Genomic DNA, 24,565 nt, shown 5'->3' with positions numbered 1-24,565 from the left:
TTTCAAAGTCCATAGTTTCAACATAATAAAGAATTCTGACTTTTAAAACTAATGGTGCTAATATTACTACCTATATTGAGTATCCATTGTTTTGACTTCTTAACATCACACCTGCCTTCTTTTTCCAACATCACCCATATTTCAAGTGTGGACTCACCTTTTCCCTCTCATCTCCACCCTCTGCTCCAGAGTTTGTCAAGTAACCTGGTTCTAGCCAATCAATCATCAAATATTCCTAGATACAGTGATTGTTTCAGCATAGTCATGTCAAACAAGCTTAGCTGGTCAAAGCCAATGACACTCAAATATGGGGCACTTTTTGTTTTGATTAAAGGGAACAAGAAACCATTTCTTTCCACTGGATTTGTTGAAAAGATAAAAACCCATCTCAGTACCTGCTGAAGGCAGTAATGTCACTAGAGGAACCTCTCTGAAAATGGAAACTACAGATCAGAAAGCAGAGCAAAGAGATGCAGATGGAGAAAATAACCCTCCTTGACATTGTCTGAGTACCAGACTCAACCATACTTGAGGAAATTTCTACCTCTATACTTTCAATTACATAAGCCAATAACAACCATCACCCTTGATTTTTTTGAAATCATTTTACATCGGGGCTTGTCTCATTGGCAAACAAGAGTTTTGAATTAATCACTACATCTGAATTGTGTTCTTGCCACATAGTCATACCTATCATTTAATTCTCAAAACAGCAGTGTGAGGTATGGAGGGCATATGTAATCTCCATTTGATAGATGACCACTATTTGAATGGCTTTATTAAGATCTCATTGAATATACATGTTAGAAAAAGTTTTAAAATATAAGAAGTGTATGCCTTCCTGGTCAGCTCAAATGGTAAGAAAAATATAACAGAGACGTTAATCAAGTAATCAATAACTAACTGAATGTGAGATGTGAGAAAAAACATAACAAGATTTTAAGAAAAGAAAAACAATGGTTGCTTTACATAAATATGGAAATCAGAAGGAATGAAAAGTTTGAGGGGGCTAGAAGGGTCATTAATTTGGTTTAAACATACTTAGTAAAATCTTCTGGTAGGACACCTAGTTAGACAAGCCCGGTCAAGAACTTTATATATTAGACTTGCATTAAGAAAAGCCTTCAGGAGAAGAATATATATCTGTAAATTATCAGTAATGTTGGTAGTTGAAGCTATGGAAGGGGCAACATAACTAACACTTTTATGGATTTTTAGATTTCAGGTCCTTTAACAATATAATTTCACATAACACTAACAATGACCCTGTAAAGATGGTGATATCACCCCATTTTTTCTGACAGATGCAGAAAAAAAAAGACAACGAGTTTAAGTAAAATGTCTCCAATTACCACCTAATATGTAGAAAAGTTAAGATTTTAACCAAGATCTCTCTGACTCAGAAAAACAAAAACAATAACAAAACCTATAGAAATGAATGAATGATCCTATTGAGGGAGAGTGTTTAAATGAGAAAGTAGATTCAGAGAATACAGAGGAGTATCAGAGTGAATGTACGGTAACAGGAAGAAAAAGAACAGCCAGTTAACAAATGTTGTCTACTTCAATTTATACCTCAGAATAAAGAAGAATGAATATTTATGAAGTATCTAAGACTGGAAAAAAGACATTTTATGTAAACAAATAATACTATTCGCCAGTTTTGAATAGAGTCGCTGAAAGATAATTAAGAGAATTTAAGATCCAATTTACAAATATAAACATACATACATTGCAAAAAAATGCATTTGAGTTTTCTAATATAATTCAATTGGCATATATGAGAAGTAATTTTCTTCCTAGTAGACAAAAAAGGCTTTTGGAACCGAAAAATTAGACTATATTAAGAGTAGTTGAATTGTTTTCACTTTTAGCTTGTATTAAAACTGAATTACAATCATTACTTTCTGAATTGGTTAGTATTTCTTTCCTCTGTGATGAGAATATTAATACTATCTTCATGCCATCAAATATACACATTGCTCTATTTGACTTTGACATTACCGAATGTAACATTAAGGGATTTTCTAATTGATTTTCACAAAGAGTATCAGACACTATCATGTTCCCGGAAATTCAGTCTTAGCAGCTTATCCAGTAGAAAGACATCAAGAAACAAATAAGTATGATACAGTTAATCTAATGGGGGAAAATAGTAGGTAATACAAGGTAACTCCTACTGCAGCCAGCAATCCTTGACAACACCATACATCTCCTAGTCTCCTACCCAAGACCCTAAAGCAAGCATGGCACTACTTTGACTAGAAAATCATTAGTAGGTTTTCCCTTTTAATTTACTTAATACATAACTAGAAATAATCCTAGTTTATTTGATATTTTAAGTCCATGTACCTTACATTTGCTATTATGAATTTAATTATTTGGCCATTATAAGAAAAAAAAATCTATTATTTATTCAATATAAGATCAAATTTAAATTTAAATGAAGCTTGATCTGTTTACATGGAAAAAATATGGAAACATTAAATAGTATAAAGTTAAAAATAACTTTCATTCCTTATAAAGTACAAACCAACTTAAGGCTAAGAAATTTATATTAAAAGTGATATTTTAGACCATTAAAGACTACAACTATAAAATAAGGAATCCAAGAACGGTACATCCATAATCACAGTGTTAAGGAAATGAAGTGCTTCAGTCTACTTACTCACATCACTGAGATGAGGTAACAAAATGAAACTTGAAAGGCATATAGTTCAAACACACAAAGGCAGAAGACAGAAGTTATTCATTGAGGCATTATTAGGATAAGTTGATTTTTTTAAATGTGCAAAATTTATTTCTGTTCTCTCAATATACTAATATTAATACATTCATTATAAAACACAATTTTTGAGTGATCAAATTCTGATCAGTTATCTAACTAGTAAGTTTTACAAAACTCTGAAAAATCAAATGAACAACTTACTGTTTCGAAGGCTCAGGAAATTTTAGTTCTTCTCTTTTCTTCATATCTATTGTTGGGTCCATAGGAGTGAGAACTACAGCAGCACATGAGACCACAGAGTGGTATGAATCCTCCCGGCAAACTGTTTTATTAGAAATAATAATTGTAAATGTCACAATTATTTCTTGACTGTTCTCTCTTTTTCTCTTCTTTATTTTCAGTCAAATGAAGGATAATTCAACTAAAATATTAATTGCCATTAAATTATCTTTAATTATCATTTTCTAGTCTGTCTTTCCACTCACTAGCTGTATGACCTTAGGCACCTTTGTTTTCTTTTTTTTTTAAGCCACACAGTGGAAAAGGTGTTGCCCACACTTTATAATCCTTCATTTAAAAAAAGCTTTTCATTGAAGAATAAGAAGGGCACTAATTACACACAGTTAATCTCCACAAATCACTACACAAATAAGAGATGTTCATCATGACCAGTGACACACACATCGCTTCTTTCAAAGTCTGTCAAGGATTGGTCACTATGCATCTGTTACTCAGTTTTAGCAAAGACATCAAAGTGTATAACTGCATTGCTTCCTTCTCTCCCAGTGTTAAACCCACGTGACATTTTACAAAAATGGATAATCTAATGAAGGAATTTGCCAAAAGAAACGAAAGTGCAGCAAAGAAATAAAAACTGATAGTACTGGAAGTGATATTTGAATTGATTATAAATGAACGACAAATAATGACTGATCTAAGTACTCATTTCAAGAACCATGACTGGGACAACAATGTAGAAAGTGGCAAATAATAAAGATGACAGCACACATTAGTGAAAGACGGTACAAAAAATACAACAGGACCATGCAAGTCACCGAGAAGTGTGGGCCCATGATCTCAAAGAGAAAGAGGTGTAAGAAATGATCCCAACGTTCTGCAATTTTCCCCTAAAAGTATCTGAGTTATTAATCTGCTTAGCATGAGAGTCTCAGACAAAATAGATGACCACCAAAAGCAGAGCTGAATTTAAAACACTCTTGTGGCACTCAAGAGGCAAAGATTACTGCGCAGTATGTGTCAAAGAGGTGGGGCAGTGGTTTCCTCATCATCTCTCCAGTGCCATCAAACAGATTTTTTTAAAATTTAATTTTCTCTACTTATTCTTGGCATGAGCTTTGAGTCTAAAACAAACAAATCAAGTCTAAAACAAACAAAAAAAGAAAACTCTTATTATATTTTCAATTTCCACTGTTGCCTTAAACACTGCTAATGATGAAACAGACTAAGAATAAGAATTACTGATTCATTTCTCAGGGACAGCATTCACTTATTCAATAAATATTGAGTGAACTAACTGGTATGTTCCAAGAAATATGCCGAATGGTAGGATTCTCCTGTGGACAAGAAAGAAATGTCCTCCCTTCCCCCCAAGGATTATTATTTTTTCCTGGTACGCGGGCCTCTCACTGCTGTGGCCTCTCCCGTTGCGGAGCGCAGGCTCCGGACGCGCAGGCCCAGCGGCCATGGCTCACGGGCCCAGCCGCTCCGCGGCACGTGGGATCCTCCCGGACCGGGGCGCGAACCCGCGTCCCCCGCATCGGCAGGCGGGCTCCCAACCACTGCGCCACCAGGGAAGGCCGCCCCCCCAAGTTTTAATGAAGTTTTAATTTCTTCTAGAGATATTTCTCAAATATTCGGGCAAAAAACTTCTGACCAGATGAAAACACGTACCTAGATCTCTATGAGGGAAAACAGAGCTAAGTTGTTTTTTTTTTTTTAAAGGAAAAGAGAGAATGAGCAGGGAAAATGCTCTAAGTAAACAATATTTTTTTTTCAAAAATAGGGATCATTTGTTTACTTAAGGTAATATGAGTATTAATACTTAATTTTTATGATGCAGAGGTTGAAACAATTGACATTGAATTCAAAGGTACTGCAGTTTAAAAAAATCGGTGACTAAGTCAATAAGAAAATAAGCCCCTTTAATTTTTACATGCTGAAAGTGACAATTAATGGACCTGTCTAAAGATGGATGGTTGGGAGCTCCATGTAAATGACTGAGTTTTTATATTAAGCTGAAATTAAATCACACTCAAGTTTTAATATCTTTAAATTGCATTTATCACAAAAGACAAGAATTAGTGTAATAAATGTAAGTTAGGCAAATAAGTAATAGAGAATTTATAACTTCAAAAGAAGTGAATGGTATAATAAAAGGGAAATACAGATTTTTCAAAACAAAGAATATGCCTAGGCTGTCCTTTCTGAGGCAGAAAGAGAAAAAGAAATAAAAGAAACCTTAGCAATATGTCACTGAGAAGAGAAAGGATTTCTGAGAGTCAAGAGTAATGGGTATTCATGTGATCACTATATTCTGATATATCAGAAGATGTTCTTCCAAACCATGGTCCACATTTAAAAAGTAAATCATAACCTTATATCACAGTGGCCATGATGTGAACCACTCTGTAGAGTAATTTGGTTATCAGAGGAGTTGTTGAATATTATTATCATATTTTACCATGCCATGAATGCATAGATTACTTTTGAAGAATCATAGGAATATTACTAACTAATGGGGAAAACACTATATTTGCCATTAAAAGAAACCTGTATGATACAGATTAAAGGGAAATTTCAAGTTTGAAGAAGACCTCCAAAGTTAGTGGATTTTAAACATTTGCATTTTAGGAAAAGATCATAAACTTTTGTTGCCCTAGAGCATTTTACAAAAGGATATGGACGTCAGTGAGAAAGGAGACAGTCTATATATCAAAATGGTATTTATTTAATCTCCCTGACAAAACGCCTTACAAATTTCTATTTAAGCAGAGAGAAATTTAAATATTTCTGATACAAATATTGAATTACTGCTAGACTCTGAAAGGAAATTATAAGATCAATGAAAGTAAAATGCAAATCATAATTGTTAGCCAACATAAGTCTCTACCTTACCACTTCGCTAATAAGGCAATGAGTACATTTTTAAACATGTTAGAGATACAAGAAGAAAACAATACACAATTTTTATGGAATAGTATTGCTCATGTTTTTTCACATTTGTAGGATTAAGCAGACAAATTTTTACAAAAAGTATTGGAGTAAGATAAGTTAATATGGTTTGCTAATTATGTTGAACTTGATGAAATAAGGCCAATTTTTCTCATATTTGAGAAAAATTGCTTATATACTATACCATTTTAAAGGTAAACATATAAAAATTACTACAGGAGTTAAAGTTTGGGTTATTCAACAGCAGGTGATTTCATTTTCTTCTTTATAGTCTTTAGTGTTTTCCAAATTTCCCACAGTGATCTTTTCTTACTTTTATAAACAGGAACAATAAAACATGCGTTAAAATAATCATGAGAACAGGGTAGATGAACAGATGTGTGAAATACTGATTTTGGCCTCAAAACAGTGTAACTTCTTGAAACTCCTTCAGGAAAACTATTCTTCTAATTTAGCCAGATTAAATTTAATCTCATTTTCGGAATATTTTCTCCTTCTTCCTCCTTATCCCCCCACAAAAGATCACTTTTTCAGAAGACATTGTAAATGACTAGACTAGTTGATCATTCTAAAACTATTAAAAGGACAATACTTATTTCATAGATTCCCCTCAAACCCATCTATTACCATACAACCAGGGGCTTTTGATTTTTTAATCTAAGGGATTGAATCGTGGTGGCATGCTTAGGGGCTGTCAAAATTGTAGGAACCCTGGCTTGAGGCAAGGATGATTTCTGTACTTTCCAAATTACATCAAGTATAAATGGATCACCATTCATAAGATTTAACTCATGATGGGAAAAATTGGCTTTAGGAGAAAGCAGAAAATGAAACAAACAGGAACTCCCAACTTTTAATTACTCACATTATTTAATTGTACTTATAAAGTTAGCTTTAAAAATGTATGAAAACTTTATTAACTTCTAAATTTTAAAAAGGAATAGCAGATAATTATTTCATAATGTAACTTAAAAAGCATGAGCCAGTGTCAAGGCACTGCATATTCAAGTAGGTTTCCAGCATCCACGAGTTGAAAAAAATCAACACATTTTCCACTATTGCTTCCAACCAAAGATGCAAGTAATAATTTGAGGCACTAACCTACAAATTTATATGCTTAATTTGCTCTTCTGTGAAAAGAATTGTTGTTGTAAACGTACTTCATGAAGTGCAAACAATGCCATCACAGGCTTCTAATACTAGGAATATCAGAGGACAGCTGACTGAAAAATTAAAGTCCCCTTTTCTTTCTGGACAGATAGAGCCTTTTTGCCAAGATTGGGGTCACTAATCGGGGCATTCTGAGAAGGTTGCCCATAGAACTGCTAGGAGTACATCCAGAGGAAGTCAGTTGTCAGCAACCACAAGTTACTATGAAAAGAAGGATTCCAATGTGATAAACTGACAATTGACTATGAGATTACACAAGTAGGGTTTTAAAATGAAGGAAAATGCTTGAGAGTCACAAGAATTACTTATCCTAAGTTTTTGTTCTAAGCACTGCTCTCACTTACTTCTAGGTAGAGTATATGAACACTAAAAATGATCAAACCTACTGGACCCCTAAGTCCAAAATCTGTAAAACTTGGGACAGAGTAGAAATCATTTCTAGGTTTAACACTGAGAAGTCTGACTTTGCCATGTAGCCTTGTATTATACCACGAAGAATATGCTATTACATGAAATGACTCTCCATTATTACAAAATGTTTCTTTCACACTCATAATAAACTGAGATGCAAAACCTGAACATTGAAATTTTAAGTTTCTCTTTCTCTCTAGTTTTATATATCAAAACTATTTCATTTAGTCTTTTAGTTTATAAAATCAATTTTAAAGCACCAAAAAGCAATATATTTTAATAAATGTTCACAAAAATGCCAAAGATTTATTAGGAGAGGCATGTTTCTCTTTCATGCAAAATTAAAACATTCAAATTACTGAAGGTTCCTAGAGCACAGTTAACTTGTAAGTATCACTTATAAGTATTATACATTTGAAGTCCTGACTCTAACTCATCAGAATAGTTTACTATCAATGAGCAAATTGTAAGCTTAAAAGAAAAGAATTTGCTTTATGACTTGGAAGTGTTCACTTTTCTATTTTTTCCAAATATCCAGGATCCATGTATTTACCACATAACAACCCACCAGTAAAGCTTAACTCACCGAAAGGCTAACATTTGTTTAACGAATGCTTAAAGAACATTATGGGGGACTTCCCTGGTGGCGCAGTGGTTAAGAATCCGTCTGCCAAATGCAGGAGACACGGGTTTGAGCCCTGGTCTGGGAAGATCCCACATGCCACAGAGCACCTAAGCCCATGCATCACAACTACTGAGCCTGCGCTCTAGAGCCCACGAGCCACAACTACAGAGCCCACGTGCCACAACTACGGAATCCCGCACACCTAGAGCCCACGCTCCGCAACAAAAGAAGTCACTGCAATGAGAAGCCAGCGCACCCCAACGAAGAGTAGCCCCTACTCGCCTCAACTAGAGAAAGTCCGCGCACAGCAACAAAGACCCAACAGAGACAAAAATAAATAAATAAATTTAAAAAAATAAAAAAATTTAAAAAAAGAACATTATGTGGTAGGCTTAGTTCTGTGTTTCTGTGTACTAACTGTGAATTTATGCTTAGAGTATTGTCTTTACCCCTCAGAAAAATTCTATACAGTAAGTACTGTTATCACCCCCATTTGTACACCGCTCAAGATCACACAGCTAGGGAGGAGCAAACCCAGAATCCAATCAATTTGCCTCTCGTCCCCACGACAATGACCATACTTCATGTTGATTCTCATTGAAATAAAATTCATCAAGTGTTCTGAAACAGAGTAAATTTAATAGTTGACCGTTTTCAATCATGTTTCTATTCAATAATATTCTTACATCTGAATTCTTTATCCTAAGAAAACTGTATAATCATTAGGCAATTTGCCTCAGAACATAATTTTGAGTCACCATACAAATGCTCTAGCTCCAAACTCTGCCCTTCCAAATGACCGACAACAATTGTTTTACTATTGCTCCACTGGAGAACGAGTGTCTAGTGTCAAGGTGAAACCCATCATTAGATACATTTATCTACGATAAAGAAAGACATATAATTTAGAAAAATTTATTTTTTCTCAATTATTTGTAATCAGCTGCTGTTGATTTTTCTTGCCCAGCACGTTACAGGGCCTTGAGATACATTAATGAATTTAAATGACAAAAATACATGCTTTTGTGGAATACGTATCTTCTAATGGAATAGATTCTCACATCAAATTTACCTCTCTGTAGTTTTTTTCTTAACAGTAAAATATGAATAATAATATCTTCTTAGGTTGTTCTGAGGATGAAATGAATTAATGCCTGTGAAGTGCTGAGGATAATGCTAGAGAAATGGTAAAGAAGTTTTAAAATGTTACCACATATTATTACTTATAACTGACAACTTTTGATTTTTTTGGTACATCAGACTCCAGTTATTCAATCAAACACTCATCTAGATGTGCTGTGAAGATGTTTTGTAGATATGCTTACAATCCATTACAGCTGACTTTAAGTAAGGGAGACTATGGTAGATAATCTGGGTGGGCCTTATTCAAATGACAGTTGAAGAGCCTTAAGAACAATTGAGGCTTCTTGATGAAGTTTAAAATTCTGCCCATGTCAAAAATTCCAGCCCGCCCTTCCTGATGGTGTGCCCTCCAGGTTTTGCTTTTGCCCAGCCAGTCCCCACAATCACATAAGCCAGTCTACCGGTTCTGTTTCTCTGGTTGAGAAATACACCAGTCAACAGAGGCATTTTGGTATTACATTCGATTTTTGGTGAACCTCTAAATATTGTCTTTGAATTAACGTCCTTAACACAGTGCTTACAAAAGGCTCTTCTGATGAAATAATACTAGTCCAGAATTGAAAGAGAAATTGAAAATAAGCAGATAAAATCCAAGTCATTGCATCATGACTATGAATAAACACACATTCCGCAAAAGCAGGTCCACATATTCATTACATTAGTGGCATTCACTGAGCTATACCATGTCTATGCATTGTAATAGGTACTGGACTGATAAAGATAAAAGACAAAGTATTTGCCAAAGTGTAACGTAGCATAGTCGGAAAATAATACCATATGGGAAGTGCTAACATAGAAGCCAGCCAGGTTAAGGTAATCAGCAGGAATGTAATAGTAGTATTGCTGCTATCTTGTTCACTCCTCGTTACTTAGTTCTTACTTATATATAACTTATATACTATGGATATATAATACAAAGAAGCCCTTAATAAATATTTGTCCAGTGAATGAGAGAGAAAGAAAAATGAAGTGCGGCATTAGGGAAAAGAAAAGATGCTAGCCAAGCACAGAGAAAAGTGCTAAAAAGCGATGAGATATGAGAAAATGTTATACATCTTGAAAAATTCGAATAATTCAATGTGGCAGGGGCCTAGACGAGAGCAGGAAGTTGCCGAGCAGAGATGTAGATTATTGCCAATACCTTAAGGACCTTATAAGCATCTCTAAAGTATTATTAATATCTGATTCTGAAGTTAATGAAGATGTGCTACCAATCATTTCAACATGATCAGCTCTAAATAGCCTGGGCAATATCTAAGTACAGGAACAAGATAGGGTGAGACCACTGACAATGCTACTGAAATAAACAAAGTGAGAAATGGTGAGGACTCCAGTCACTGGAGGCAGCAGTGCCATGGAAAGGAGGGAAAAAATTAAGGCTGCAGAGTATTCAGAAATTTTAAACTTCTACTTCAAACACATAATCACAGTTTATATTTACTTGCTCCTTTATTAAAATGAAACACGATTCTCGGTATACTACAAAAAGGAAAATACAGTGAAAGCATGGATGGATGAGAAAAAAGAATTGGCAAAAGCGAGAGAAAAAGACTTTCAAATTAATTTAGAGGTAATTTAAATAATAATTAAAATTAAAAAAAAATCTTGTACAACCATATTGTGTAAGGATAATATCATCTTTTAAAGATATTTTTAAAGATCTGAAAGAACTGCATAGAAATTGTTAATATCCTGAAGTAAAAACTGATTACAGAAAATGTATATATAGAAATAGACATGAAAATAACTATATCCTGGAAACTCTGGACGAAACTATAAAATGTAAAAAGCAACATTAAATTTAGTCAGGCTTATCTCACATTATCCAGTAAGTTCCGGTACTTTTGTTGTGGTGTACAATAGTAACCATTCATCTCGTAACACGTTTGGACAGTTATCAGATTTACCGTAAAATTTTGTTCCTTGAAATATTTTTTGGAATAAAATGGAAAGCTCATGAGTGATAGACAAAAATAGAACAATGTAAAATTGTGAATTCAGTTTGTAAGGTTACCTATTTTATTATTATAACTCAAGCACTAATATGTTTGGGGCAGGCAAAAACGCATCCTTGACACATCAAATGGAAATAGCCAGTGACTTTCTTGAACGTTGATCATGAACAAGCATTTATAAACTCTTGCTGACTCCCTCTTCTCTCCTGACTGCAGAGTAAGAAATTTATGTATAGTGTAATTTTATTTTAATAAACAGAAAAATATTATCTCATGGATGTTACAGGCTAAACAGTGTCCCACCCCCCAAATTCCTATTGGAGCTCCTAATCCCCAGTACCTCAGAATGTAACTGTATATGGAGAAAGGGTCTTTAAAGATGTAATTAAGTTAAAATGAAGTCATCGGGGGGGGCCCTAAACCAATATGACTTGTGTCCTTATAAGAAGAAGAGATTAGGACTCAGGCACACACAGAAGGATGATCAAGTGTAGATAGATGGAGAAGACAGCCATCTAAAAGCCAAGGAGAGAGGCTTCAGAAAAAAAATCAAACCTACAGACACCTCAAACCCCAAATTCTAGCTTCAAGAACTGTGAGGAAATAAATTTCTGTTAAGCCACCCAGTCTGTGGTGCTCGGTTATGGCAGCACCACTAAACTAATACAGTGGTCATTTTAGGAACAGGACTCGAGAATTACTTCTCCTCATATTAATAATTAAATAAACCATAAATAAATAAAAGGATACTCAGTCTGAAATCTCACCTAATGACTGGATCTATATCGCTCCTACTACTATCCTCTTCCTTTCCAAATTCTCTGACATGTCCATTCAGGCCATTCAGCTGATGCTTCAACAATTCTAATTTTGAGAAGTTATTACTCTGTCATTCTGGCTGCCTTCTTCCAAATGTGATCTAGGTTGTTAGTTTATTTTAAAATATATTGTACAGAGTTTGTGTGTATGAACACATATGCATATATATTACATATATAAATATTTTATATAATACACATATTACATACATATACATCTTATGCACATATATACATTTATACACATATATAATATACAGAGTACTGGAAAGGATATAGTCATAAACAACTATTACTGCTTTCTGGTAACTTAGGTATTAAACAAATTATCAGCATTCCTTCATCTGTACTGCCATCATTTAGAGTATAAAACCCTAGATTATGTATTCTCCAGGCTTCCACAGAAGGCTATATACAGGGACAATAGTAGCACTAGAGGTCTGTGAAGTCTGTCATCAATGGCACAGATTCCACATGTAATATTACAATGACATCATTATCTGTGGTTTACTGCTTCCGATTAATTCAAGTAGAAGTTACATTGTTCATTAAACTTTCCATGTTCAACTTTGCAGGACTGTTAAAACACATTATGGCAGACTGTCTTTTCTAAAGATAGCCACATTAATATATATCCCATCCTGCTAGTTTTTGACATTCTACGTGAGTGGTGGGGTTTCAGTTCCTTCCCTTTGAACCTTTGTGACTGCTCTGACTAAAGGAATATGGTGGAAGTGATGTCCTGTGACTTTCAAGGCTAGGTCACAGACGGCACTGTGCCTTCTCTCTGGCTCTCTCTTGGGACACTGGCCGCTGGGACCCAGCTGCCATGTTGAAAGGAATCTAAGTCCACATGGATGTTCTGGCCCACAGATGACAGGCATTCACTGATCACTGAATGTGAGTGAAAGGGCATTTATTTTGGTTGACGCCTTGAACATCATACAGCAGAGGAAAAATCTTCCTGCTGCACCCTGTCTGAATTCCTGACTCCCCAAAATCATGAAATATGAATGACGTTTGGTGTTTTAAGCCATTAAGATTTAGGAAAATTTGTTACACAGCAATAAACAATATATTCATAAAGAGCACTTATATAACTAATGATGAATAGATTTTCATGCCCCTGGACAGGTTTTCATTAAAAGTGTTACCTCAGTGATACAGAAAAAATTCTTGACCATAAGTGCCACAAAAACTTGTCCACATGTTAGTGTGTTTAAAATTTATAAGTGAAAATTACAAGGGACTAACTGATAGTTAAAATTCTCATTCAGCACTTGTCTATGACTCAATGCTATGGAAACAAAAAATATTAACAGCAATATATATATTTACATATATATTCAATTCACTTAGACAAAAAAAGAAGTCTGGTAAATGTGCTGAATTTCCCAGTTATGTCTCTCATTCAAACTTCGAAAGAGCCTTGGAGCTCTCCTTGGAGCAATTTCACAATCGCAAGTACAGACAGATAAGTATCTGCTCTACCAGTCTAAATAATTCTTTGTGAATTTTCCAGGCATAAGATGAAATCATAGGTGTTATCCATTCTGGGAAAATGTGAATGACAAGGCATATATCATTTAAATAATGCTTAACTTAAAATTTCTGTAATCTGATATCCGAGGCTCTAGAACACAGAAGAAAATTTTTTTAAGGGAAGGGGAAAAAGGTGCTTGATATAGTAGAATATAAATGCATTTAGGGCTTCCCTGGTGGCGCAGTGGTTGCGAGTCCACCTGCCGATGCGGGGGATGCGGGTTCGTGCCCCGGTCCGGGAAGATCCCACATGGAGCCGTGGCCGCTGAGCCTGCGCGTCCGGAGCCTGTGCTCCGCAACGGGAGAGGCCACAACAGTGAGAGGCCCGCGTACCGCAAAAAAAAAAAAAAAAAAAAAAAAAAAGCATTTAAAAAGCATTCCACATATGCAACAATTAATTTCCTCAGAGGACAGATAGTTAAACCAAAATGCATTTTACTACCATTTTTTTCTAGTTAAGTATGTCAATATTATACATTGTTAAACATATTCTACAGGGATTTGTCAAGGAAGCAAGAATAGAACCACGAATAAATTAAACTATAATCTTTTGAAGGAAATATTTTAAAACTTATGGAAAAGGAAATATTCTACCTTAACTATATGTGAATAAAACTATGGTGAATATAATTTTCCAGAGGTGTTGCCATTACACAAAAAAATTCTAATTGTCCTGTCTGTCAGTGCTTACGATCACTTCATATTTCTTCTCCTATCAGCCCAATCAAAGTCGTTCCGTTTGGGGAACTTTGTTGGTTAGGTGTTTATTTCCTTGCTTCTAAAACTGATGATTATCGCATACAATACAATATGAATCAAGGCAGCAATGCAAGTTTTAGTTTTTAATCAGCATGGAATTTATAATCTAATACAAATTAAAATAGTTACTGAATAGCTAGTACTTTATATGTTTATTCCATGTACTTTACTTGAATAAACAAGACAATTTATTCAAAAAATACTTAAGTCCATATTTGGGCCAGCCATATTCTAGGCTCTGAAGTTACAATAATGAACAAAACAAGAAAAAATAAATAAATCCCTAGCCCTTCAGGGAATTATTGCTATTTGATTTCAACACCATCAGAAAGGTAGTGGTCGGACTAGTCAGGTTGTAATAAGAGAAACTATTTTAGGTAATTTTTCTTTTTTTTTTTTCCCAGAAAGATCTCAGTAAATTTTCTCTCACATCTTCTGGCCTCTAATTTTTGAACTAGATTGAATATCAACTAATGAGTAGTTATTGAATAAATAAAACATTTTCTAACAACTGAATCTTTCTACTTATTCCTTATATATATCTTTTTACTGCAAACATGACAGTCAATGTTATCAGATGCCAAATCTCCCTCTCTCCTCCTCCCTTTTCCCCCTTTGCCCCATCTCCCCCTTCTCCTCCGCCTCCCCTCTTCGGCCCCCACTCCCTCTCCCTTCTCTACGCCTCTTTGGCAATACCGTTTCGGCTGACCAGAATGAAAGAACAAGCCTCAAATGAATTATTAACCTTTGTTGAAGCAATTATATTAGATATATGAAGAATCTCTCCCAGGTTATGAGACATAATTGATTAGTCTTTAGTTCTGCAGTACTGACGGTTACTTAATGGGTTTCACTTTGCAAAAGTATGAGGAGTAATATAATCTGCATAATGTTCATCCTCACTCTTAAGAAGTTATATAAATTATTCAATTATCTCCTAAAATAAACCCACTCTTCAGAATTTTACATATGAATTACAAATCAGAAAGACGTGTGTAAGGTACATAGTTTGAATACAGGATTGAGATAACACAAAGAAGTTAAACATATTGCAGCTAATGGTTTTGGGCTGCTCACCCCTTACTATCATTAAAACAGATTTTGAATTGCCAAAAATCCTCATCTTCCCTTTGCCGCCTTCTATTCTGCTTCATATGAAGTAATTACCTAATATTTAGAAATCTGTTCATTCTTTACCTAAATTTCTATTTAGAAGAGAAAGTGACATAATCAACTAATTTGAGTATGATTTGGTTAGATGAAAAGGAGGTAGACAGTCCAATTTTAGTAAAAATATAGAAGCCAGAATAAGGACGGCCTTTGAGGAAATTAGCATAGCTACAATCTATGGTTGAGCTGGTGAAAATTGGGAAGTATAACTGCATAGGTCAAAACTATCAATACACTGGGGCTGCGTTATGCTGAGCCACAGATATCAAGCCAATTGGTTGGTATTTCATCCTGTGGGACCAAAGTTCTAAATTCATAAACAAAGGGTAAATTTCCACAGGAGCTAATCTTGAAAAATATATACTGCTAATCCAATGAGTAAAAGAAAAGGCTCTAGAAACACATAATCAAATCAGTGAAGAAATACAGCAACATTCCGTGCATTCAACCAAATATAACAAATAACTGTAACAGGCCAATATTCCCAGAAGAGCACCATGCAGTTTAAAAAGGAGGAAGAGGGAACCACAACAGCGATATGAAACCTCTCTTAATTTCCTCTAGGTATCTCCCTAGAAGGTTAATTACCTGAAAGCATCTAACTTTTCCAACAAATCTCTTAATTCTGAGGAATTTTCTTTGTTACAACACTCCCTTTCCTCAAGTCCCATTAACCTTCCTGGATGGATGGAAGTTATATATATACTTTATATTATTGCAGTGTCCTGAAATTATGTACATTTAAATAAGACATAGCATAATTTAATTTATATTCCAGTGTGAACTGAAGATTACTGGTCCATGAGATCTTTTTTCAATCACAAACTTTCATTTAGACATTCACTGGAACACTGTTTCTGAAAGGCTACTGACCTCTGCCCAGAGAAAGCACCAGTCTTTGACAAGTTCTTTAGTATGACTGCTTAATACTCCAATCCTCCTTTGACATGACAAATAATTTGTACAGATCCATGAATAATTTATGTGTATATAAAATAGAAGTTTTTAATATTCAAATTCATTTATATATATACTAATTTACTTATTCTCAATGCTATATTTGCAACAACATAAAACATGGGTATATTAGTATCAGAAAAATGTCATTAATGATACTAATCCAATCTGCCATCATAGAATATGTCTTCACAGTAATGGCACCTTTGTCATTTACTGTGGGAAGTACAAATATTAGCAAACACAAGCCAAGATTAGTGTCCTTATTAAATAATGGATGATAAAGATGTTAAAGGAATTTGAAAGATGTGACTTTTTTGATAAGCTGGCAAAAAACTAAAATAGCTATGAGAAAAATGCCAGCTTTGTAAAATTCTTATAGAGGTAGCCCAGGGTCAGTGTTTCAAATGGCTACACTCTAGCTTCACCCTCACTTATCTTCTCTCTTTGTCATGTTGGAAAAGAACAAATGGCAGTTAGACATTATTAAAGCATGAAGAATGCTCTCTCTGGCCATAGTACTAAATTGTGTCAGAGATTGATCTGGGCTTTTAGGATCTTTTGATTTTCTGATCAGACTTAAAAATTCATACTTGGTGGAAATTTGTCTTGTTACTAAAAATATTGCTGATCTTTCTGACTGTTCTCATCTTTTTCTTTGGTGGGTATATAGAAGCTAATACATAGGAAAGAGGATAGACGTAAGTTCAACAAGAGTGACACTAGAGCCAGTCCAAAGAACTAACAAATAAAATATCTTGTTTAATCAACAGCTATATAAGATAAGACTTTGCTTTGTAGCACCTACCACAGAAACATGAGAACTATCCTCAGCCTTGTCTTGCTTTGTCCATGACAGTTTAGTTCCAGATACATCTCATCTCCACTCACTCACCCATCAGAAATTAGACACAGCCAACTATTTTGTTCCATGGTACAGACACAAGGCACAAAAGCACCTGGACCAACCATTGCTAACCTCTCTCATGTTTGTCTCTTAAATCAGTTTTCACAATGTCTAATTCAAGTGCTATCTTTCTAAATGAAATAATTTCAACACAGATAACTGCTATGGACCAAATTTTGTCCCCCCCCAACAAATTTATATATTGAAGCCCAAACCCCTGATGTGATGGTATTTGAAGATGGTGCCTTTGGGAGATAATTAAGTTTAGACGCAGTCCAGAGGATGGGGCCCTCATGATGGGATTAGTGCCCTCAAAGGAAGAAACACCAGAGAGCTTGCACCCTTTTTCTCTCCACAATATATAGAAACTATGAGAAGGCCGTCATCTACAAGCCAGAAATGAAAGCTCTCACCAGAAAGTGAATATGCTGGCACCTTGATTTTGGAATTCTAGCCTTCAGAACTATGAGAAAAAGAAATTTTTGTTATTTAAACCACCCAGTCTGGAGCAGTTTGTTATGTCAGTTCAAGCCGATTAAGATGATAATATAGGAAAATTTGGGGAATTTTCAATATGGATAAAATTGCTCATATGAAAAGGGCCTTAAAGCAAAAAGGGAACAGAATCCCAAATATTCAATTGTGTGGATTTTTCTTGGTTTGAGGAGGTCTCTAAAAGAAACTCAGATTCCAAAATTACCTTCTTAAAGGATTCCTTGACTAAGGTAAAATCCTTTAAACTGTCTCTTTTAGAACCTTCATATCATAATTTGAACTTAACTAACTGCCATGCTCCTTAGTTACCTCTTGCTGCTTTCTCTTCTGACCTACTACGCTTTTTTCTCTAGTCAGAAGAAAATCCTCAAAGTTAAATTACCTTCTAAAGCTAAATCTCCCTGAGAATAGAGCAAGTCCCTGTTTTAAGGGACTTAATTTTACGCCCTGGTCTCAGTATGAGCTCACAGTAAATATTTAAGACTTTTCAAAGCCTAGACAGAAGAGAAAGATATTCTGGGAGAAATTTAAAATAGTTCTAAGAACATATAATCAATCAACTACTCCTGGGTCCACCATATCAGTTGGTGCATAGGTTAATAAGTACTATCTCAGGAAAAAAAAGAATGAGAATAACAAACAGAAAAGATCTTGAGGGGGATATAAAACATCCCAAGTTGCATAGAAAAAGAAAAAAAGAAAGAGATTTAGAAAATCTGTGCTGTGGAACAAGATCTTTTGGAGACTCTCCTCAGAATCATTCCTCTGAACACAGATAACACTCAAATCCAGTTCAGCAAGCAAAGAAAGGGTAAGTCCACTGAAGACTCTAGTGATAGACTCTTTGTGTTTAGACAGTATTCAGAAGCCAAAGTTATCCCACCTCTCCCTGCATTTTTTTTCAGGGAATGGCCTTAAGCCAGAATTAGGAAATACGGAAGGAATGTCTCTAAGGGGACATTTTGAAAAAGCCTTGGAACAGAGCAGAAAAAAACTCGAAATCAACTGATGTCTCACTCCACTCCAACTATAAGTATCAGGGGAGAGATATGTTAGAAGTACAGCCTTTTGCAAATGAGTAAAAGAATATGACAGTATTTTTCATTTATTAAAAAATAGTCTTTTAAAGTATATATTTTTTAAGTTCTATTACAATGTTGATAACCAAAATTATATAGGAATGAAATTAGAACTGCATAATGTTTTAACATTCAGGTCTTTTATTTTTTTCATAGTTCAAATATGCTCATATTGATCAATTCATTATTTCATTATTATTTCATTATCTGTATTGTGTTAAATAAGAATGTAATTTTCATAATGACTTAGGACCAGAGTGCAATCATCCTGTTCTTTGACAGTAGATAAATGATAGATGGATAGATAAATGATAGAAAGATAGATAAAAGATAGAGTAGGAACCTATAACTGTTTTATTTAATAACATCAATCTTGATTAATGTCAAGGATGTTGATTTACCATGAGATATCTTGTTTTCCTTCAGTAAATTTATGTGCATCTATTTATTATTATTTTTGTTCATTTTTAGGTTAGACTTTATGACTTTGCCATTAAAATGAATTAGTTTTAAAAGTATGTTATCCAGGACTTCCCTGGTGGCGCAGTGGTTAAGGATCCACCTGCCAATGCAGGGGACATGGGTTCAATCCTGGTCCAGGAAGATCCCACAGGCCATGGAGCAACTAAGCCTGTGCACCACAACTACTGAGCCCGTGCACCACAACTACTGAGCCCATGCGCCACATTACTGAAGCCCGCGTGCTCTAGGGCCCACGTGCCACAACTACTGAGCCTGTGTGCTGCAACTACTGAAGCCTGCATGCCTAGAGCCTGTGCTCTGTAACAAGAGAAGCCACCGCAATGAGAAGCCCATGCACCGCAATGAAGAGTAGCCCCTGCTCATCACAACTACAGAAAGCCTCCATGCAGCAATGAAGACCCAACACAGCCGAAAATAAATGAAAATTCTTTTTAAAAAGTATGTTATCCAGGAACATGAATTAGCCCTTCCTTTTTTTTTTCCTAAATTGCCTCTTTCATTTTTGTTCTATTATAGCTATTAATCAGTTCTTTTGGTGAATTACCTTAACAATGTGATTTATAAGTTTGTAGTCTTGTATAGAATGATAGAAATATTATAGAAGTAGACCAACCAATAATATATGCTTATTTTATAGCATAAGAACAAAATAAGCTATAAAATAATGGGTAGATCAGACTTTGAAAGGATCCTAACTAATTGAAATGTCATAACTCTTAAAATAAGCGATTCCATTCATTGTCTCCCCATGTTAATACCAACAGATCACTGGTTATATATCTTTTTCTAAAAGCACTGTTATCTATCCCATTACCCATAACTTCAATACTTTTAAATTGTGCAAAATTAAGTTTTATTTCTTTTTTTTCTTCAGCATAATCAGGTACCTCTGAAATGCACTTGTCTCCTGCATCAAGCATCAGTTTCACATAGATTTATCAATTTTACTGCTGCCCCTTCTAGTCCTTCAAACTTCTCTAACCATTCCCCCTCCACTAAGAGAAAACAAACTAACATACTAAAGCAGCAGGTTTGATTTCTTAAGAAAGATGAAAACTGTCACTGAATTAGTAATAATGATGATGACTATAATAATACAGTAGTTAACATTTATTGAGTTTTCTATAGCAAGCATTGTGATAAGCATTTTAAATGTGCTAGCTAGTTCATTTAACCCTCACAATAACTTTTTCAGGAAAGTATTATTTATTTATTTGTTTTTACAGAAATGAGGAGATGTAAATGAAATGCCCAGAGAGCTGTGAAGTAGCTAATTCAGGGCTTTAAACCAAGTCTTTCTGATTGCAAAGTCCATGTTTTTATCTATTGCTGATAAAAATTCAGATCACAATTAGCCAAGAAGAATAAAGACTTATAGACATGAAATCATAACTAGCTATTCAATTCCCAAGGATCATTTCATGTATACTAAAATAATAATTCCACTTCTGGATATCAGGTACCCAAGTAATCAGAAATATATGTTTCAGATTTAAATGCTGTTAGTACATTAGATATACGACATTGAAACATAAAGAGTCCACTGGCCTCACTGTGCTGATGTGGGTCACAGTACAAACAGAACAACACAAAATGACTCTGCTGACCACATCATATGCATTATTTCTAACCTTTTCTACAACCAGCAAATATGGTTTCATTATCCTCATTTTACAGAAAGGAAAACAAAACAGATTCAGGGATATTAACCAATTTTCCAAAGACAGCCATCTAGTAGGTAGAAGGGAAAATTTAAATTTAAGTTTTCTGCTTCCAATCTATGTGTTCCTATCTTATTGTGCTAGCTCTGTTCATGATGATGAACTACGATTATCATCCAAGGGATGAAAAAATATATATAAGTATATATATAATTATATTATTCACTATATATACTTCTATATACACATATAAATATATATACATCTTCACATAGATATGTGTGTGTTGAACATAAATTACATCTCCAAATCAAACAAAAAATAAAAATCAGAACTTCTTTTCCTGTTTCTAATTTTGAGGCTTTTCATCCTATAATGTAACATTTTCCTTGATTATAAAGGCTAATATAATATTATATATGCTAGTATGTATATTGCTAATGTATAATATGTATATATGCAAAATTTTATATAATATATATTTACTATTTAACTTTATATATATATGTATGGCACTGTGTCAGGTGAATCTATTTTTTATGGTATAAACACACTAGACGTACAGTCAGGAAATTTGATTCCAATAAATAGATCTGATTTCAGCTGCTTATGTGACTTTAGGTCTCAATTTTTAAAATCTAATGCACTGAAGACTAAAAATTAGATGATGTTCAATTGCCTTCTAGCTGTAAGTTCTTATTCTCAGCTCAGTTTTTAGTTCTGAAATACAAACGGTGTTCAAAATGTGCCTTGAATTCACAATGTTCACATCACTGTTAAGCTGACTATAATTGTATTTTCTAGCTTAAGCCATACTCAGTTTTCTGCTGAAGATTCATACCAACAGACTTCTCAGTATCAGTATATTATTTGGAATTTTGTCTGTTACACTTTCTTAAAAGGGAACCCAAATTAAGTTCTAGAAAAGGACACTTTCATTTATTCATGATCAATAATGCCATTAATAAAGGAATGGCGGGCTTCGCTGGTGGCGCAGTGGTTGAGAATCCGCCTGCCGATGCAGGGGACGCGGGTTCGTGCCCGGGTCCGCGAGGATTCCGCATGCCATGGAGCGGCTGGGCCCGTGAGCCATGGCCGCTGAGCCTGCGCGTCCGGAGCACAGGCTCCGCAACGGGAGAGGCCACAACAGCGAGAGGCCCGCCTACCGCAAAAAGAAAAAAAAAAAAAAAAAAAAAACGCATGGCATCTGCCATAATGTAACTGATTGTGTTAACATACAAAAGAAAGAACACAATCCTGTTTTTAAAGACTGCTATACATTTTCTTGTTATGAGCCTTGTCGGAATTCAGTTTTGATCTGTCAAGTATATTTTATGTATTAGTGAAAACATAATTTTCGATTAATCTGAGATTATATTGAATTTTTTGTATTTTGACTTAAATTGGGAACTTTTTAATCTATTTAAATTAAACAAAGCACTAAATTGAAAAAGTTAACAAAAATTTAAATGGCCCTCTTATTTAACTAGTTTTACACTTTATAAACAACTGAACAGCTTACCTAATATGTATACATCCATAAATATCTACACATCTACGCTCTTTTAAAGCAGGCATCACAAGGAATGTTTTAAATATATAATGAGTCTAGAGACAGCAGAAGCAAGAAGAACTACCATCCTGAAGTCTCTGGAACAAAAGTCACATTAACAGAAAGACACACGAGGTGAAAAGACAGAGGGCTATGTACCAGATGAAGGAACAAGATAAAACCTCAGAAAAACAACTAAATGAAGTGGAGATAGGCAATCTTCCAGAAAAAGAATTCAGAATAATGATAGTAAACATGATCCAGGACTTCGGAAAAAGAATGGAGGTAAAGACTGAGAAGATGCAGGAAATGTTAAACAAAGACCTAGAAGAATTAAAGAACAAACAAACAGAGATGAACAATACAATAACTGAAAGGAAAACTACACTAGAAGGGAACAATAGCAGAATAACTGAGGCAGAAGAACAGATAAGTGACCTGGAAGACAGAATGGTGGAATTCACTGCTGCGGAACATAATAAAGAAAAAAGAATGAAAAGAAATGAAGACAGCCTAAGATACCTGTGGGACAATATTAAACACAACAACATTCACAATATAGGGGTCCCAGAGGAGAAGAGAGAGAGAAAAGACCAGAGAAAATATTGAAGAGATTATAGTCGAAAACGTCCCTAACATGGGAAAGGCAATAGCCACCCAAGTCCAGGAAGCACAGAGAGTGCCAGACAGGATAAACCCAAGGAGAAACACGCTGAGACACACAGTAATCAAATTGGCAAAAATTAAAGACAAAGAAAAATTATTGAAAGCAGCTAGGGAAAAATGACAAATAACATACAAGGGAACTCCCAAAAGGTTAACAGCTGATTTCTCAGCAGAAACTCTACAAGCCAGAAGGGAGTGGCATGATATAATTAAAGTGATGAAAGGGAAGAACCTATAACTAAGATTACTCTACCCAGCGAGGATCTCATTCAGATTCGATGGAGAAAACAAAAGCTTTACAGGCAAGCAAAAGCTAAGAGAATTCAGAACCACCAAACCAGCTCTACAACAAAAGCTAAAGGAACTTCTCTGAGTGGGAAACACAGGAGAAGAAAAGGACCTACAAAAACAAACCCAAAACAATTAAGAAAATGGTCATAGGAACATACATATCGATAATTACCTTAAACGTGAATGGACTAAATGCTCCAACCAAAAGACAGAGGCTTGCTGAATGGATACAAAAATAAGACCCATATATATGCTGTCTACAAGAGACCCACTTCAGACCTAGGGACACATACAGATTGAAAGTGAGGGGATGGAAAAAGATATTCCATGAAAATGAATCAAAAGAAAGCTGGAGTAGCAATACTCGTATGAGATAAAATAGGCTTTAAAATAAAGAATGTTACAAGAGACAAGGAAGGACACTACATAATGATCAAGGGATCAATCCAAGAAGAAGATATAATGATTACAAATATATATGCACCCAACATAGGAGCACCTCAATACATAAGGCAACTGCTAACAGCTATAAAAGAAGAAATTGACAATAACACAATAATAGTGGGGGACTTTAACACCTCACTTACACCAATGGACAGATAATCCAAAATGAAAATAAATAAGGAAACAGAAGCTTTAAATGACACAATAGACCAGATGGATTTAATTGATATTTATAGGACATTGCATCCAAAAATTGCAGATTACACTTTCTTCTCAAGTGTGCATGGAACAGTCTCCAGGGTAGTTCACATCTTGGTCACAAATCAAGCCTCAGTAAATTTAAGAAAACTGAAATCATATCAAGGATCTTTTCTGATCTCAACACTATGAGATTACAAATCAATTACAGGGAAAAAAAACGTAAAAAACTCAAACACATGGAGGCTAAACCATATGTTACTAAATAACCAAGAGATCACTGAAGAAATCAAGAGGAAATCAAAAAATACCTAGAGAT

The 24,565-nt window shown here is 34.8% G+C and overlaps 1 protein-coding gene across 19 annotated transcripts in view; it reads right to left on the bottom strand.

The window, feature by feature from the left end:
* CCSER1 (coiled-coil serine rich protein 1) overlaps nt 1-24,565 on the bottom strand; it is a 1,341,341-nt gene that overhangs the window by 987,498 nt on the left and 329,278 nt on the right. For all 19 annotated transcript variants that reach the window (XR_008617752.1, XM_055085805.1, XM_055085806.1 and 16 more), the window contains exon 5: nt 2,930-3,050. Coding sequence is in view for 18 of the 19 variants with exons in the window: in XM_055085805.1 (XP_054941780.1) it covers nt 2,930-3,050 (121 nt within the window). In the remaining variant the exon portion in view is untranslated. The remainder of the gene's footprint in view (nt 1-2,929; nt 3,051-24,565) is intronic.

Source organism: Physeter macrocephalus, chromosome 7 (genome assembly GCF_002837175.3).
Source record: "Physeter macrocephalus isolate SW-GA chromosome 7, ASM283717v5, whole genome shotgun sequence".
In the NCBI taxonomy this organism is placed as follows: Eukaryota; Metazoa; Chordata; class Mammalia; order Artiodactyla; family Physeteridae; genus Physeter; species Physeter macrocephalus.
This window is presented reverse-complemented; position numbering and strand designations above follow the sequence as displayed.